The sequence below is a fragment of the Emys orbicularis genome, chromosome 1, assembly GCF_028017835.1.
Source record: "Emys orbicularis isolate rEmyOrb1 chromosome 1, rEmyOrb1.hap1, whole genome shotgun sequence".
NCBI classification, from domain to species: domain Eukaryota; kingdom Metazoa; phylum Chordata; order Testudines; family Emydidae; genus Emys; species Emys orbicularis.
This window is the reverse complement of record NC_088683.1, coordinates 320049119-320064805: the sequence shown is the minus strand read 5'-3', so window position 1 is coordinate 320064805 and position 15687 is coordinate 320049119. Positions and strand designations below refer to the sequence as shown.

At 41.9% G+C, this 15687-nt stretch overlaps 1 protein-coding gene across 3 annotated transcripts in view; it reads right to left on the bottom strand.

Moving 5' to 3' along the window:
* STARD13 (StAR related lipid transfer domain containing 13) overlaps positions 1-15687 on the bottom strand; it is a 507124-nt gene that overhangs the window by 145504 nt on the left and 345933 nt on the right. The window contains exon 1 of one of the 3 annotated variants that reach the window (XM_065403684.1): positions 12354-12522. The exons of the other annotated variants lie outside the window; for them this stretch is intronic. Within the exon in view, the coding sequence (XP_065259756.1) occupies positions 12354-12522 (169 nt within the window). Of the gene's footprint in view, positions 1-12353; positions 12523-15687 lie in introns of those variants that run through there. 3 annotated transcript variants of the gene reach the window in all.

Here is a 15687-nt window from a genome sequence, read left to right as displayed (position 1 = left end):
TGAAGAATGGCTCCATCAGAGGGGATGATGACTCACAACTAGAGTCACTAGATGCATAATACATTAATCAGGCAGTGATGTGGAATACAGCCTGGCCTGCAAGGGCTCTGCTTTTTGCCAGGTTGTATAATTTTCACTGTAGTACAGGCTTAAAGTGGCCTCTTCCTTATGTACATGGGGCCTGATTTTGCCACTCTTAATTTCTCACAGAGGGCCTGACCCAAAGCCTACTGAATTTAATGGGAAAATTCCTTTGGACTGCAATGAACTGTTGATCAGGCCTACAGCAATACTACTGTCCATGACTGAGCAAGGGTGGTAGAATTAGACTTAGATTTTTCTAAAACTGTCCAAGACCCCGGGCAGATTTCATAAATATAAAACCAGCCATAAAGAGATTTTGAAAACAATGTAACTGATGATACTGTCTCATTAGCTGTGGCCAAGCACTGACTTTTGGATTTCAAATTATTTCCCTTCTAAAAGTATTTTCAGGAAGAGAAAAACATTATCTTTGAAGTTACAGATAATTACATATTCAGCTGTTACCGTCAGTTGCAATTTAAAAAAAACAACAAACCAACAGGCTGTTCCCCAAAAACACTCAGGTTTGCCAAATACATTATAAATAAGCCATTGTTTGCTGCTAGATGAGTCCTGTTCTCGTGTCTGCCACTTTCCTACCTACCAGAAGTCCAGAAAAAACTAAGGGTTAGCTCCACAAAAGGATTTAGGTGCTAAACTGCCACTCTGGAATGGTGGTTGAAGCATGAAGGGACATATGAATCTTTAGCACATCTGGCACGTAAATATCTTACGACGCTGGCTACAACAGTGCCATGCGAACGCCTGTTCTCACTTTCAGGTGACATTGTAAACAAGAAGCATGCAGCATTATCTCCTGCAAATGTAAACAAACTTGTTTGTCTTAGCGACTGGCTGAACAAGAAGTAGGACTGAGTAGACTTGCAGGCTCTGAAGTTTTACATTGTTTTATTTTTGAACGCAGTTATTTTGTACATAATTCTACATTTGTAAGTTCAACTTTCACAATAAAGAGATTGCACTGCAGTTCTCGTACTATGTGAATCGAAAAATACTATTTCTTTTGGGCTTTATTATTATTTTTTTTATAGTGCAAATACTTGTAATCAAAAATAAATATAAAGTGAGCACTGTACACTTCGTATTCTGTGTTGTAATTGAAATCAATATATCTGAAAATGTAGAAAACATACAAAAATATTTAAATAAATGGTATTCTATTATTGTTTAATAGTGCAATTAATCGCTTGACAGCCCTACTTTGGAGTCTCAAATTTCATGCCTAAATTCAGCCTCTCTTTTAGGTCCTGTGATTTTCACTTCGAAGTTTGCTGATATGAATTTTTAGTGTAACCTCTTCCTTGCTGGCTTCTGTCTCCCATCTCTTACCACCCCCGTACATCCAAAATCCAGCTGCCAAAATTAGCTCTTCTTTTTCCTCCTCTCTGGCCTTGTCTCTCCCTTCCTGAAGCTCTGCCCTCCTTGCTTCCTAAAACTGGTCTAGCTCCCTACATCTTACCCATGTCTCTCTTTTTTCTGCCCATTCCAGACTTTTGTCATATATCTGCAATGGCTTCCCAAGAAAAGCACCAAGCTGCCAAGTTCTCCTTGAAAAGACTCCTAAAATCTCATCTATTCCATGAAGTGTTTCAGCTATAATGGCCAGTCAACATTCTGCATTTGTTAATGACTGCACTCATTGTCTCTCTAGAAGCCGACAGACTGATGAAAAGGTGGGTTTCCACCTGGTATGGGCAACATCCCCAGGAGACAGCTTGCGTAAGGCAACATTAATCTGATTTTAATAGGGCTACTTTGATTTTCACCAGCTGAAGATCTGGCCCAAAGTGTAAGGTGATGAGTCACTCCTGTGCTAGGCTCCAACCAATCCACAAGCTAGGAACTCGTCACGTGACTCCCAGACAAAGGCATACAAGGCCCACAGGAGGAACAGCAGTTCAGTCTGCTCAGTGTCATTCCAGGGCTTGGAACTCTCTCCTGCTTGACTGTGGCAACAGTCTCCCCGGGTCTTAACCTGCCCCAGCTCTGCTCCCAGTCCTGCTCCAGCCTCACTCCAACCCCGCCCTGGACACTTTATTACTACTCTGACCACTGACTGACTGCTCCAGCTACAACCACTAAGCCTAACCATCTCCATCCCAGTTTCTGTCACAAAGTGCATATGTGGATGGCAGGGGTGGAAGGAAAGTTGCTGGAGGCCTGGAGAGAAACCCTCGGACTCAGAAGAGACAAGGAGTTCCACAGAGTTGGCAATCCCAGTATGTAAAGAGGGACAGACAAGTGCAGCCTAACTGCACCATTCTCCAAGCCCCCCATGTTTTGGACAGTAAAAGCAGCACCACCGCCTCCAAGGAGACTTCCTGCCTTTGAGGGGAGAGCGCAACATTCTATTGTAAGGATAACTTCACTAAAAAAGGAAGAGAGAGACAAACACACAAAGATGAAGACATCAACAGGTCCTGGGCTAAACTCAAGGATCCCCACTTGTGTCACCCCTTCTTTCAAACTCCTAAGCCACTCTCTAATACGGTGATTCAGAAATGGACATAACAAATGAAATAAAATAACAAGTAGCATGTTTCTGTAAATTCAAAATATATTATGGAGCCAAAAAATCATACATCTTTTGGGACAATGGTGCTCAGTGTGATGATGAGTCATATACAGATCTTCCTCCCACAAAATGTTCTATTGAAACTGAGAGCAGCTAGCCCCAAAGATATGTAATTTCTAGCTCTTTAAATTAGGACTAATGGACATGATTATGATTTATTCCTTTATTTTATTTAATTATAGAAGAAGATTCAAGTAAGTTACAGGACTGAATCCTTCTTTCGCAGAGGGCTTAAACAGAGTGGATGGCAAAATGCTATTTTTCAAACTGTCAGTCTTCACACTGGACACACGATAATGATTTTGACATACTGAACTGTATATACATAAAACTAAGCTTTCCCCCTAAATGCTCCTAAATTCTCTGAATCATGCTGCCCCTTCTTCAGTAGTTTCAAGACATTCTAGCTCAACGTGGTTGTAAAAAAAAGTAACAAGACTAATATTGTAGCACGTATATTAGCGACGCTGGCTGTGATGATTCACTCTGTGCTGTAGGCAAGTACAACTGACCTGGGATCAGAGGGGGAGAGGGAAGGGAGGAAAATGCAACAGTTCCTTTGAACAGAAATGTACCAGTCTACAAATTTTTATAAAACAAAACAAAACAATGAGGTTTAATTGAACAGGAAAGGGCCTTGAACTGCCCATATTCACCTATTTGTAGGTGTGTAAATTAGAAATGTAGCAATTGCTACATATTGTATCAGACCCCTGGTCCATCTAGCCCAGTATCCTGTCTCTGACAGTGATCAGTACCAGATGCTTCAGAGAAAGGTGCAACAAACACCACAATGGACATTTATAGAACAACCTGCCCATAGGAGAAGTTTCTTTCTACCCCTTTTAGTTACTAGCCGGCCTATGCTCTATGGCATGAGGATTTATATCCCTTCTAAAAATTATTTTATACTATCTGATGTAACTGTGGTGCCTTCTTCACTAGCTGTATAACTGCCTTTGTGAATCTAAAAATCTAAGAACTAATATTACACAACTGAAGTAAGATAAAAGACTTACTGCAGCAAAGATGCTATCAACAACTTTCAGAGATTAGATGTAGAGCCAAACTTAACCCCTTCTGCCCCCAAAAGAACTAAGGATCTATTGCCCAGAATGGAAAATGATATCTCACTGCAACCTAAAACTGCAGGGTTTTTTAATCATCATTTATGGTGCTCAGGGTACAAATACTGCACTTCATTTCCAAGGATTTATGTACAAATAAGGATGAAATTAGCTTGAGCTTATTAGACTACAACATTAAAGTGTCTCTTGGTAACAAAAATGACAGTTTCTCTTAATTAATGATGGTATCCTTGAGTGCAATTTCTAATTTTACTTCTATTCCATAGAATTTTATATGCCCCAATGACTTATAACTTGCTTTAAATTTTAATCTTAAAATAAAATAAAAAAATTAATTATCAGAATGATTCACTTATTCAGCATATATATTTCACTTATTGGACCATATATTGCTTTTAATAATGGTGGCTCAAAGAATAACAGTAGTGTGAATTTCAAAATTAAGAATCTTCGTAATGACTCATCGAGATATAGAACAGATAACTGCTACTATACATATAATAATTTTTTTCAAAATAAAAATGTCTTACGTTAGTCAGTCAGACCTCAAGTAAAATCCTGGCTCTGTTAAAGTTATTGGCAAAACTCCCATTGAGTTCAATAAGGCTAAGATTTCATCTCCTATTTTAATCTGAATCTAACAGCAAAACTAAAGACTGACACTCGATGTATGGTCATAGATTCCAATGCCAAAAGGGACCATTGTGATCATCTAGTCTGATCTCCTGCACAACATAGGCCATAGAATTTTAATTTCCACATCAAGCCTATAACATCTGGGTGAGATAGGGCATATCTTGTAGACAGTCTGCTAATTATTTTCTATCTTGGGTATTTCATGGCAATTTGACAATTCTAACTATTCACATTACTATATGCGGTGCAGGTAGTGACACCAGTTAAGGTTTCTCAACACTTCGTACTGTATGGCCTTATTTTCAATTGCTTATAATTTTGGGTGGAATTCCATGTCAGATGTCTGCTGCAGACTGAATCTTTTTGAGAAAGTTTCAGCTAAAGTGGTTCAGCCATTTCCGAGAACACATTTAGGTAACAATGTTTTGCTGTGTTAAAAAAATTCTTACAATCGTTTCATTGAGACGTTCTATTGCCTCCATCCTTTGGAGATGGGACTGGAAATTTGGCAGGAGATGCTCTGGTGTCAGGATGTGAAATCCACCCAAACTAGTTCATGTTTTAAGCCTCTAAAAGTTCTCAGTTTGCACATGCTCAGTAGACACTTGGTGTTTGGCAGCTAAATATTTCAAAGATTCCATCTGCACTGAGCATTCTCCAGCCCCTCATAGCTTCTAGGCATGCTCCAGCCTGGGGCTAGAGGGGCTGAGCAGAACTTCTCCCGTAAGTGCTCCTCCCACTAACTGAGGGCTGCTGTGGGCATGTCTACATTGCACTGAAAACCCAGGCTCAGACTCAAGTTTAAGCCCAACCCTACCCTCCCACACCATCCACACACAAGTCTTTCTGACTCAGATCAGCAAGCCCTAAGGACCCAGGCCCGTGGATCTACCTAGGGGGTTGAGCTCAAGTCTCGCTGTGGCTCAGGTCCAAGCCCTGTCATTTTGCAGTGCAGGTGCAGCACAAGCCATAAACCCGAGTAAGGAGGTCTGCACAGTGCAGTGTGGATGCATTAGCATGGCTGTCAGAGCTGGGTCCAGCAATTGTAATCTCAGATTTACAATGCAGTGGGGATGCACAAGCACAGGCTTGGAAACACCAACTCCACAAGCACGAGTCCCATAGACCCAGGTTTACAGTGCACTGTTGACACAAGGTATGGTGCCAAGCACCGGAACTGAGAGCAGGGAGACTGTCTCTCCCATGCTTTCAATGCTCCTGCTGCGGGCACACAGACAGCGAGGAGGAGGAGAAAGCAGCCAGACTGGAATACGTAAGGGTGACAGGAGGGGTGGGTGAAGGGGAAGAGAAGTTGCAGGAACCAGAGGAGGTGCAGAGAGGGAGGCGAACATGAGCTGAGGGGGTTGGGACTGGACAGGAGCAGAAGGAGTGGGGTGAGGAGTGTGTGCGTGTGGGGGGGATTGGATGAGAGCAGAGAAGGAAAGGGCAGAGGCCAGGGTTGGAGAAGAGGGGGAGGAGAAAGGATGGCAATGGGTGGTTGAATAAGAGCAGAGTGGGACAGAGAACGGCTTGTGACAAAGGGGCAGAAGGGTCTATCACCCCTAGAGCATATTCCCCTACAGAACCTGGAATTCAACCCACAAGTCCTCAGTCTTACCATTCTTCTGCTGTCAGCAAATACCTGCTAAACCTATTGGCAAAGTGTGTCTCATCCTCCCCCTAGTGACTGGGCCACATAGATGACAATACCCTAACACTGCTACCAGTTACTCCATTAGTTCAAGTGGTGGAGGTCTATGCTGTGGATCGAAAGGTCTGAATCCCAACAGTGACCCAAATTGGGGGTAAATATGGCTCCACATGACGGATTTTCTGTTTTCAATTTAAAAAAAAGGAAATGACACTGAAACAACTAAGTTAAAAGAATGCTAAGGTGCAAAGTTAAGCATTCAAAAGTTAGGAAATGTTAGAATTAAGGTTGCCTGTAAAGTCTTAATTTGGCTCCCTTGTACATACGGATTATAATACAGTCTTTAGTTACATGATAATATATATTTTCCACAGGATCACAACTTCATTCAGTTATTCAATATTTCTTTTTATTGCCCACATTCAGTGTGTGGCCCGAGGCCTTATTTTATGCACACTATCCAAACCCTGAAGTGAATACAAAACACAGCACAAGGGGATGAATCAAGGCTACACAGGCAACCTTAATTCTGGCATTTCCTAATTTTTCAGCGCTTGACTTTGCAACCTTTACATTCTTTTAGCATAGTTTTTTTGATGAATTATAATACTGTATTATATTTTGCTGTGGCAGTTCAAGATAATGAATCCTTCCCCGTATGTCAACACTACCAATACCACAAAAATGAAGTGTAGCCACAGAGTACAGGGAGGAGCTGGAGAAGAGCAAAACATTGTGTTAACCTTACCTAGAATAACAAGATTTCAGACAGGAAACCTGGAGTCGTTAATCCTACTCCTGTTCCCACAAAGCGGACAAACACAAGTGTATTTAGACGACACTGACAATTTGTTAAAGTTTCATACGGAGCCTTACAGTGTATGACATTTTATAATCATTTGCAGAGTGTTGCACTGTAATGTTGCTTTCAAAATGTACATATGAAATCACTCTTATGAAGGATTTTCTTATGCCACCGCAGGCCATTGAAACCATTAGAACTACTCATGGAGTAAGGTATTACTCAAAGTATTATTACTCTTTATATTGCCCTAAACGTGTAGTCCAAGGTCCAGATTCAATCTGCAGATACATGTGGACAGATTTCACTGACAGGAGTGCATGGATGCTTGAGGGCAGAATTTGGCCCTAAATTTCTAACTCAGTCTATATTATCTCTGACCATTCAATCTCTGGCCATATCTCTGACTTCATATTTCCAGTGTGTGATCTTAATTTTACTCATTCTGTTTGACATATTGTTCTGTTTTTTACTTTCTATTGTGCAGTGGCTTTAGTGAAAGGCTCTGAAATCATGACAATTTTCTGACTCTCCTCATTTGTGTTATTGACAGCCACCACCTTATTTACTTTAAAGAGAACATGAGTAATCATTAAAGAATTCTCACACAGTTATGCCATACTCAGTTTGAATAAATACTCCAAACCAAACATGCTATACCTTGTTGCTTTATGCCAAAGCATGCTTCCCCTTCAGCATGGAAAGTAACAGAGTTATATGGGAAAATAAATCATCAAAAGATCACACTTTGAAAAAGCCGACTTAATATCAGGTAGATCAGGGGTAGGCAACCTATGGCACGCGTGCTGAAGGCGGCACACGAGCTGATTTTCAGTGGCACTCACACTGCCCAGATCCTGGCCACTGGTCCGGGGGGGCTCTGCATTTTAATTTAATTTTAAATGAAGCTTCTTAAACATTTAAAAAACCTTATTTACTTTACATACAACAATAGTTTAGTTATATATTATAGACATATAGAAAGAGTCCTTCTAAAAACTTTAAAATGTATTACTGGCACGCGAAACCTTAAATTAGAGTGAATAAATGAAGACTCGGCACACTACTTCTGAAAGGTTGCTGACCCCGAGGTAGATCATCACTACTCACACTCTCAGGCCACTACCACAATCTGTCTCAAAGAGTTGGTGGTGAAAACAAACCAGATATCTGGGACTTGTAAAGTATAATCTAATTAAAATGACACTCCAGTTTGTTTGATTTCCCTTGTGGTAGAATTATTAAGTGGGTTAATTCTTGGGAATAATTCATGTTGTTTATTTTAAACTAACACCTTAAAGGAAATACAAAGAAATGCTTCTGCAGCAGACTTGTCTTTAAAAGGTGAAGAAAAACCGCACCACGCAATGTCATGGCAGCAAGGATGTAGTAACCTAATGTGGACTTCTCCAAACAGTAATTCAGCATCATTTGCAAAAGTGCATGTTATTAATGAGAGACAGATCAAGTATATGAAATTATTATTACACTACATTAGTACTTAGGTTCATATCCTGTAATGAGAGCTCTGAGTGCTCCCTATACTGCTCTATAAATAACTTCCTGGACTAGTGAAAACTTGGCCTTAAGAAACATCCTAGATCTGAAATGCACAGTGTTTACTAATGCAAGGTCAAGCTTTGTTTATCATCCAAGAACTGAAAGATATATGAGCAAGAAGTAGAGAGTATATACTCAAAGAGGCCCCAGTGCAGCATACTACTTACACCCGTGCTTAAGTCCATCTTTATTCAGCAAAGCACGTAAGCAAAAAGTCTGAAATCAATGGCATTAAAGCACGTGTTTAAGTGCTTTGCTGAACTGGGGCCACAGTAAGCAACCTATGACCAGGGCCGGTGCAAGGAAGTTTCGCGCCCTAGGCGAAACTTCCACCTTGCGCCACTCCTTCCCCCCCCCAGCCCTGTGGCAGCTCCCCGCCCCCCTCCACCCTGAGGCTCCCCCCCCCCGCTGCAGCTCCCCGCCCTGCCCTGAGGCGCCCCCTCCCCCCCCCCGCGGTTGCTCTCTCCCCCCCCCCCCCGGCCCGGGGAGCTGTGTGGCAGCTCCCCCCCCGCCCTGAGGCACCCCCCCGCGGCAGCTCCCCACCCCCCGGCCCAGGAATTCGTGCAGCAGCTCTGACCCAGGGGAACCCCTGGGCTGCCGGCGGCGCACTGACCCAGGGTTCCCCTGGGCTGCCGGCGGCGCGCTGACCCGGGGGAACCCCTGGGCTGCCGGCGGCGCGCTGACCCGGGGGAACCCCTGGGCTGCCTGCCGGCAGCTCAGACTCCCTCTCCCTCCCAGCACAGCAGCCGCTGTAAAAAAAAATTGGGGGCACCGCTTTTTGGCACCCCCAAATCTTGGCGCCCTAGGCAACCACCTAGTTGGCCTAAATGGTAGCACCGGCCCTGCCTATGACTTCCATTTTGCATCGTCATCTCCTGATCTGCTTTCAGATACTCTCTCGTTAAACTGTCCTGTGGAACTTCATTATTTAATCATCATCAATAGGGTGAAATTCTACAGCAAAAGGCCTCAAAATAGGACTTAAGTGGTGCACAGTCCTTTTGCAGGATCGCCACACAGCAGTGAAACTCATCCTTAATTATTTGTGAGCAAGAAGAATGACCACAGTGCTGGACAATGCAAAAAAAATCCAGACAATCCTGGCTTCCAGCTGCTTACCGTCTAAACAAAATAGACAGAGAGAGTGAAATCCTGACCCCCACTAAAGTCAATGGATCTTTTACCATTGATTTTAATGGAGCAAGATTTCACACAGAATGTATACAGAAACCTAGAAGAGGGAGAGGTGTAATAGCTAGACTTGGTTTTGTTCACTTTACTAATAAAATGATTTGTACTGATATGATTGTCTCACTTCTTGAGGGCACTGCAGAAGAAGTGAGCCTGTAGGAGGGACTGAACTGAAGAGAAGGCACTTGCGGTAAGAACGTATTTGAGTTTCAAAGTGGTTAACCTCCCACTCTTGGATTCTCAACGCAGTGAATAGCTGGCCTGCAGTTTGGATAGTCAGCTAGGCTATAGTGACATGTCTGGCCAATAGAAGCATATGTCTCGAGATCCCTCCAGACATGTAAATATGCTCCTAATCATTGAATCCATAGAGACTAAATGATTTTTAGGGAATATGATGATGATGATAAGGTATTTGCATGCATATAACCCGGTGTACACATAGCAGCCTATTCTTACCTCTACATGTGCACATAAATTCATTACTGCTAATGAGAGTTATACTTATCTAACCAAAGGAATATATACTCTGAATCCTATTCATAAAAGACTGGAGGTGAGAAGTAATAAATTCCTAGTAATCCAATATGTAGATCTGACTCTCTAATAATATATGTATAAATTAGCAGTTAATTGTAACATTTAACATCAAAACATGGTAGAAAAATGAATTCTCACAGCTCGCTGTGAAGAAGATAAGTAGTTAAATGTTATCCCCATTTTATAGATGGTGAAAATGAGGCAGAGTGGTTAAATGAATTGTCCAGTGTCACCCAGTGAGTAAATTGTAGATACAGGATTTAACTACTAGACATGCTGCCTCTCTGTCTATATAGATATTTATGGCCTAAATTTTCAAAAGTGAGGAGTGATTTGGGGTGCCTCAGTTTTTGGGTGGCCAACTTGAGACTGACTCCTTAAAAGGACCTCATTTCTGAGGGTGGGTGCTCAGCACTTCCTATAAATCAGGTGCTTAGTTAAGTGTCCCATGTTAGCTACCCGAAAATGGAGGCACCCAAAATCACGTGTTACTTTTGAAAAGGTAGACCATTATTATATGTATTTATTAGGCACACATTGCTATCTAGGCACATACTCTGGCACATATACAGGTTTAGAGGAGAAAAGTCATACAGCCAGAGAGGCAGATAAGAGTGTCTTGTTAAATAATTTTGTCTGTAGCCCAGGGGTACTGGAACAATTTGTATAGTGGAGATACTGAGAGCCACTGAACCAAACTGTAAACCCTGTATATGATGCAAACCACTTCAAGCCAGGGGGTGCAGAAGTACCCCCAGTATCAGCACCTATGCTGTAGTCCCTTCCTGAAAATTAAGCTGTCTAATACTGTGCAACATGTATTCTCAAATAAACCCAAAAGAAGAAAAATTGCCTTTTCTTTGCATTCAATCAAGATCGAGGGTATATGGAATGACATAATATCCTTCCTGATATCAGAGCTGCAGTTAGGGCCAGTATCCTTCAAACATCACCAAGTCCAGAAACTCTGTTGCAAACAACAGAGTTTCCTAATTGCCACAGAAACAATCTCTTTCATCGAACCCTGGGCAATGAAATATGTATTGTTCCTTTATAAATACAATAAGGGTTTCATAATTGTATCCTTGACCTTTTTCCAGAGTTCCACAGCCACTGATATGGAAAACATTTGAAAGCGACAAATTAAATTGGCCACTCCATTTAACTGCTCATATGCAGAAACTCACATCAACTTTTACATTATATTCTTGGGATTGAGAGTAAGTAATGTTAGAGTAATACAGAGTAGCTAACACTACTCTGTCTGTTTTTAGTTAAGGGAGTGCAATACTTTGAGTGTAAGCAAGCAGGTACTAGACAGGAATTGTATAAGAAAATGTTATCTTCCAGATTTTTTCACCCAGGTGAAAAATACATGGCATTCTCTTTCTGTATGAATGTAGGTCCACATTTGATTTGGAAAATGAAAAGCTTCAGTGATATACTATATATTGATCTTCCGTTTAACCTAGAAAAATTAACACAGGTGGCTTTTAAATTTATGTTTTTCACATCTGTTCTAGGGAGCTTTGGAAGAGGATTTCTTTTAAAATGCACACAGGCCAAAGAATTTGTTTTGAGGCTGATATGTATATATTTAGCCCTAACACTGTACATTCTAAGGAAGGTGTAGTGTTTACTGGATATATATGTGACAAAAAGACAAGTCAGCAATTATCTTCAAGGACATGTGACAGAAGTTCTATAATTCTTTGACAATCACACATGAGTTTTTCCTAAAGAGTCTTATCAGAGCAGCCCTTTTCCAACCCTCTTGCAGTCTTAAGTAGATTTGTAAAATTGATCATTTGCACAATACATAATATGTTTTACATGTATAGGTTTTACATGTAGCAGAATTATACGCAGCCTGGTGTTATGACATTCAAGCAATCAGACAAGAGGAATTTCAGTCCCTTGCCCACATTTAAGTTACCTAGAAGTTTATGATTAAAAGGCAATATAGTTAAGTCACTGATCATGCACTGTTGTGAATCTTTATGTTCTTTGTATGTGAATATAAAAAAATTACCTAGCAGTAGAATGCTGTCACTGACTGTTTTAGATGGAGTCTGTTAGACTCAGTTCAGAGTACAGAAAGGTAAACTCTGAAATTTCAAATATTAACTAAAGTTTTTAGTATGCAGAAGCTGACCTGCAGACATTATACTAACAGTTAGAAGCCAGTTAGAGCCAGTAACTCACCTTGCTGAATTTTAGTTAGTAGCTGATGGCGTGCAAGAATCCTACTCATCCTGTATGGAGAGCGTCTTGTAGTCTGATCAAATCGTAAGTACATCTCTTGGCCCTCAGGTGACATGGAATTTAGATAGTAACCGCCTGAGCCTGAAGTCCTGGACACCTGCCTAAACATCTCTGCCCCTTTAAAATCACTGCTTCAGTCCCCTGTATAATTATTCCAGATTCTAATGAGTGTAACGAAAAAAGAGAGGCAATAAGCCCAAGGAAGCTGGAAAGAGCAAGTGCTTTAAAAAAGAAAAAGGAGTGGCAAAAGCTACAACTCTGGATTCCAGCTCCCCTCACATGATCTAAAAGGGCCAATCAACCAAAGTAAAGAATGTGAAAGTACACAATCTGCCTGACCGAGGAAAGTGAAGTCTGTTCAGGCATTTCCAAACCCACACAAGGTTGAAGGCAAATAGAAATGGCATGCTTCTGAGCTGACTAAGCATTGAAGAGCTGTGATAGGAGAGTTTGAAAAAACAAAACATGCCATCTAGGAATACCTATTTTAGGCTGCAAAATTCCTTAGCATGCAGAGCTGTGGAAAACTGCATCCTCCTCCACTCTCTGCCACAAAGCTGCCTACTCATTTCTTCAGAAGATGCACATGCTAATTTTCTTAACATCATACCACACAGTTTGCCTAGAAAAAGAAGTTTAGGATGGGCTGTCTAATCCAAACAACCACCTAGTACAGCCAGCACCAGAGCAAATGAAATCCTTCCAATGAAAACATCATTTAGCAGCAATCACACAGCAGAAGTTAATAGAAATGTAATAATCCCTAAAATTAATGTTACTGAGACGTGGCTACCAAGTGAGGAGAAATGTTTCATCCTTTTGGTTCCCCAAACAAGTATTTTTTTTGTTTGATGCATACATGGGCGCATTGTTTTTCAGATATTCTTAAAAAACAGCCATTTGCTTTTGCAAAGCATCACATTCCCTCTGTGTTTAATCACATGGAAGCAGAGTGCTGTCATTTGTTGTTAGCATCTGGAGAACAAGTAAGTAATTCAAAAAACGATATGCCATGTGGTGTATGGAATGGGTTAGCCTGTGTGCCAGTTAATTTTTATAACATCTGTAAATATCAATGATATGGTTTCCTATCTACCATAAGGGATAGTTCATTTCTAAAGGAGCAGAATCATTAACATGGATTTTTGTGATCATCACAGTTTCCAGCATGTGCACTGCTAATGCACAGGGAGCAGCTTCACAGAATTTGAGAGCAATTTCACTGAACCGCAGAAATTAGAAAAGGAAAAGGCCTATAAACAGCTCATTTTGTCCATACCTCTAAATTTGTTCATGGAGGTTGCAATTCACCTAACAGCAGGAGGGCTGTGGAAAGCCCTAGATGCAATAGAACGATTATATTTACACAGCATGAAGTGAAGGCATCTCTGATGTCAGCATGCAGGTGGGCTCTGCATTACCTGCGCACCACACAGTTGATTCTGTACCAGTTTTAAATAGGCCACTATGGAGGCTGTATCTGCACTTACACGGTCTGAGTGGCCAGGACCCTCCAAGTATGAGGGGCTCACGGAGGTTAGCTCTCATTCCAGCTCCTGTGGATTCTATCGCCCCAACCCCTACATAGTTACTCCCCCCATAATAGTTACTGAGATTTTCAGGGCAGGGGTAGCATGTGTTGCCACTGAATGAATGTCACCCCAAATTATTCACTAATTCTCATCCTGTACAATAGATTCTAGAGAAGTGTTTTTAGCATGTTATAATTTATTGATATTTTGTATTTTATTAATGACCTAGGGTTACCATACAGGGATAGGAGTTTGAGCAGCTGGGTCCTTGGATTGCCTGGAGCTAGGAACACTTTGGACATTCAAACCAGTGTCTTAGAAGTGAAAGACCCCAAGACCCATTACCAATATGTGGAGTTGTCTGAACAGTCCCGTATTTGCTGCATTCCTTCTCTGTTTTCATGAAGGACCAAGGAATCTCTGGAGTGTCACAGAAAAGACTTGACATTCAATTAGAAAAAAAAATAGCATTTGGGAATAGGCCTGGGTAGATTTTACTCTTTCACATCCAGAGAAAGGGAACCACTTTTCCTTGTCGTGTGGAGTTCAGAGGAGCAAGAAGGGCTCAGCTGCAGCTGGGTGAGATGGCAATGCTTAGCTCTCCTTTAACTCGGCCAGTTTCCCTAGCTAGGTAGAGTTATGGGCCCAGTCAGTCTTCTATCTTTTCTCAGCAGAAAACCCTGGATAATAAATTTTCTGAATACTCCTGAATGTCAGCAATATTCATGCTATTTACCCAAAGTGATATCACTGCTCGCTGGAAGAGTTATTATTTGATTAGTCCATCCCTGCTGTATAGTCTAGTTTGTATTTGTTTTCCCTTTTTATTCTCAGTATGTTTATGTTGCATTTATTAAAAAAATATTAGTTCTTTCTTTTAGCCATATATTACTTATGCAACTTTATAGATGCTAATCACAGAGCCTTATGAAGCCTATTGGATAAAATCACTATATATTATATTTCAAAACACGCAGTTCAAATCCCAGAGGGATTTTCGATTTTCATTAAAATGTGGAGAAACTTTTTCCATCAGTGTGATTATAACTCATTTCTCATGAATTTTCCAAGGGCAAAAAAGAGTTTAACAAAAAATGTAAACCATAAAAAAAAAAAAAAAAAAAAACCCCCACAACAGTTCAGCCCTATGCCAACGTGTAACAACCTCACTTAGGACTTTGTGATGATAAGCCCAGCTGCACACCTACACAGGGGAGTAAGGAGATATAACAAGCCCCTGTCCTTCCCTGTAGGCTACCCACAGCACCAGAGGGGATGGCAAGGAGAGCAGCTGCAGTCAGGCTACCGCTTCCCACCTAGGGTTGCCAACTTTCTAATAGCACAAAACCAAACACCCCTGCCCCATCCCCTTCCTCTTCTTCAAGGCCCCGCTCCCTCCATACCCACTCTCTGTCACTTGCTCTCCTCCACCCTCACTCGCTGGGGCAGGGGATTGGGTGCGGGGGGGGGGGGGGGTGAGGGCTCTGGTTGGAGGTGCGGGCTCCGGGGTGCGGGACAGGGCTTCGGGCTGGGGCAGGGGGTTGGGTGCGGGACGGGGGGTGAGGACTCTGGTTGGAGGTGCGGGCTCCGGGGCACGGGACAAGGCTTCGGGCTGGGGCAGGGGGTTGGGGTGCAGGGAAGGTATGGGCTCTGGACTGGGGGTGCAGGCTCTGGGTGGTGCCAGAAATGAGGGGTCCAGGGTGCGAGAGAGGGCTCCAGGCTGGGGGTATGGGCTCTGGAGT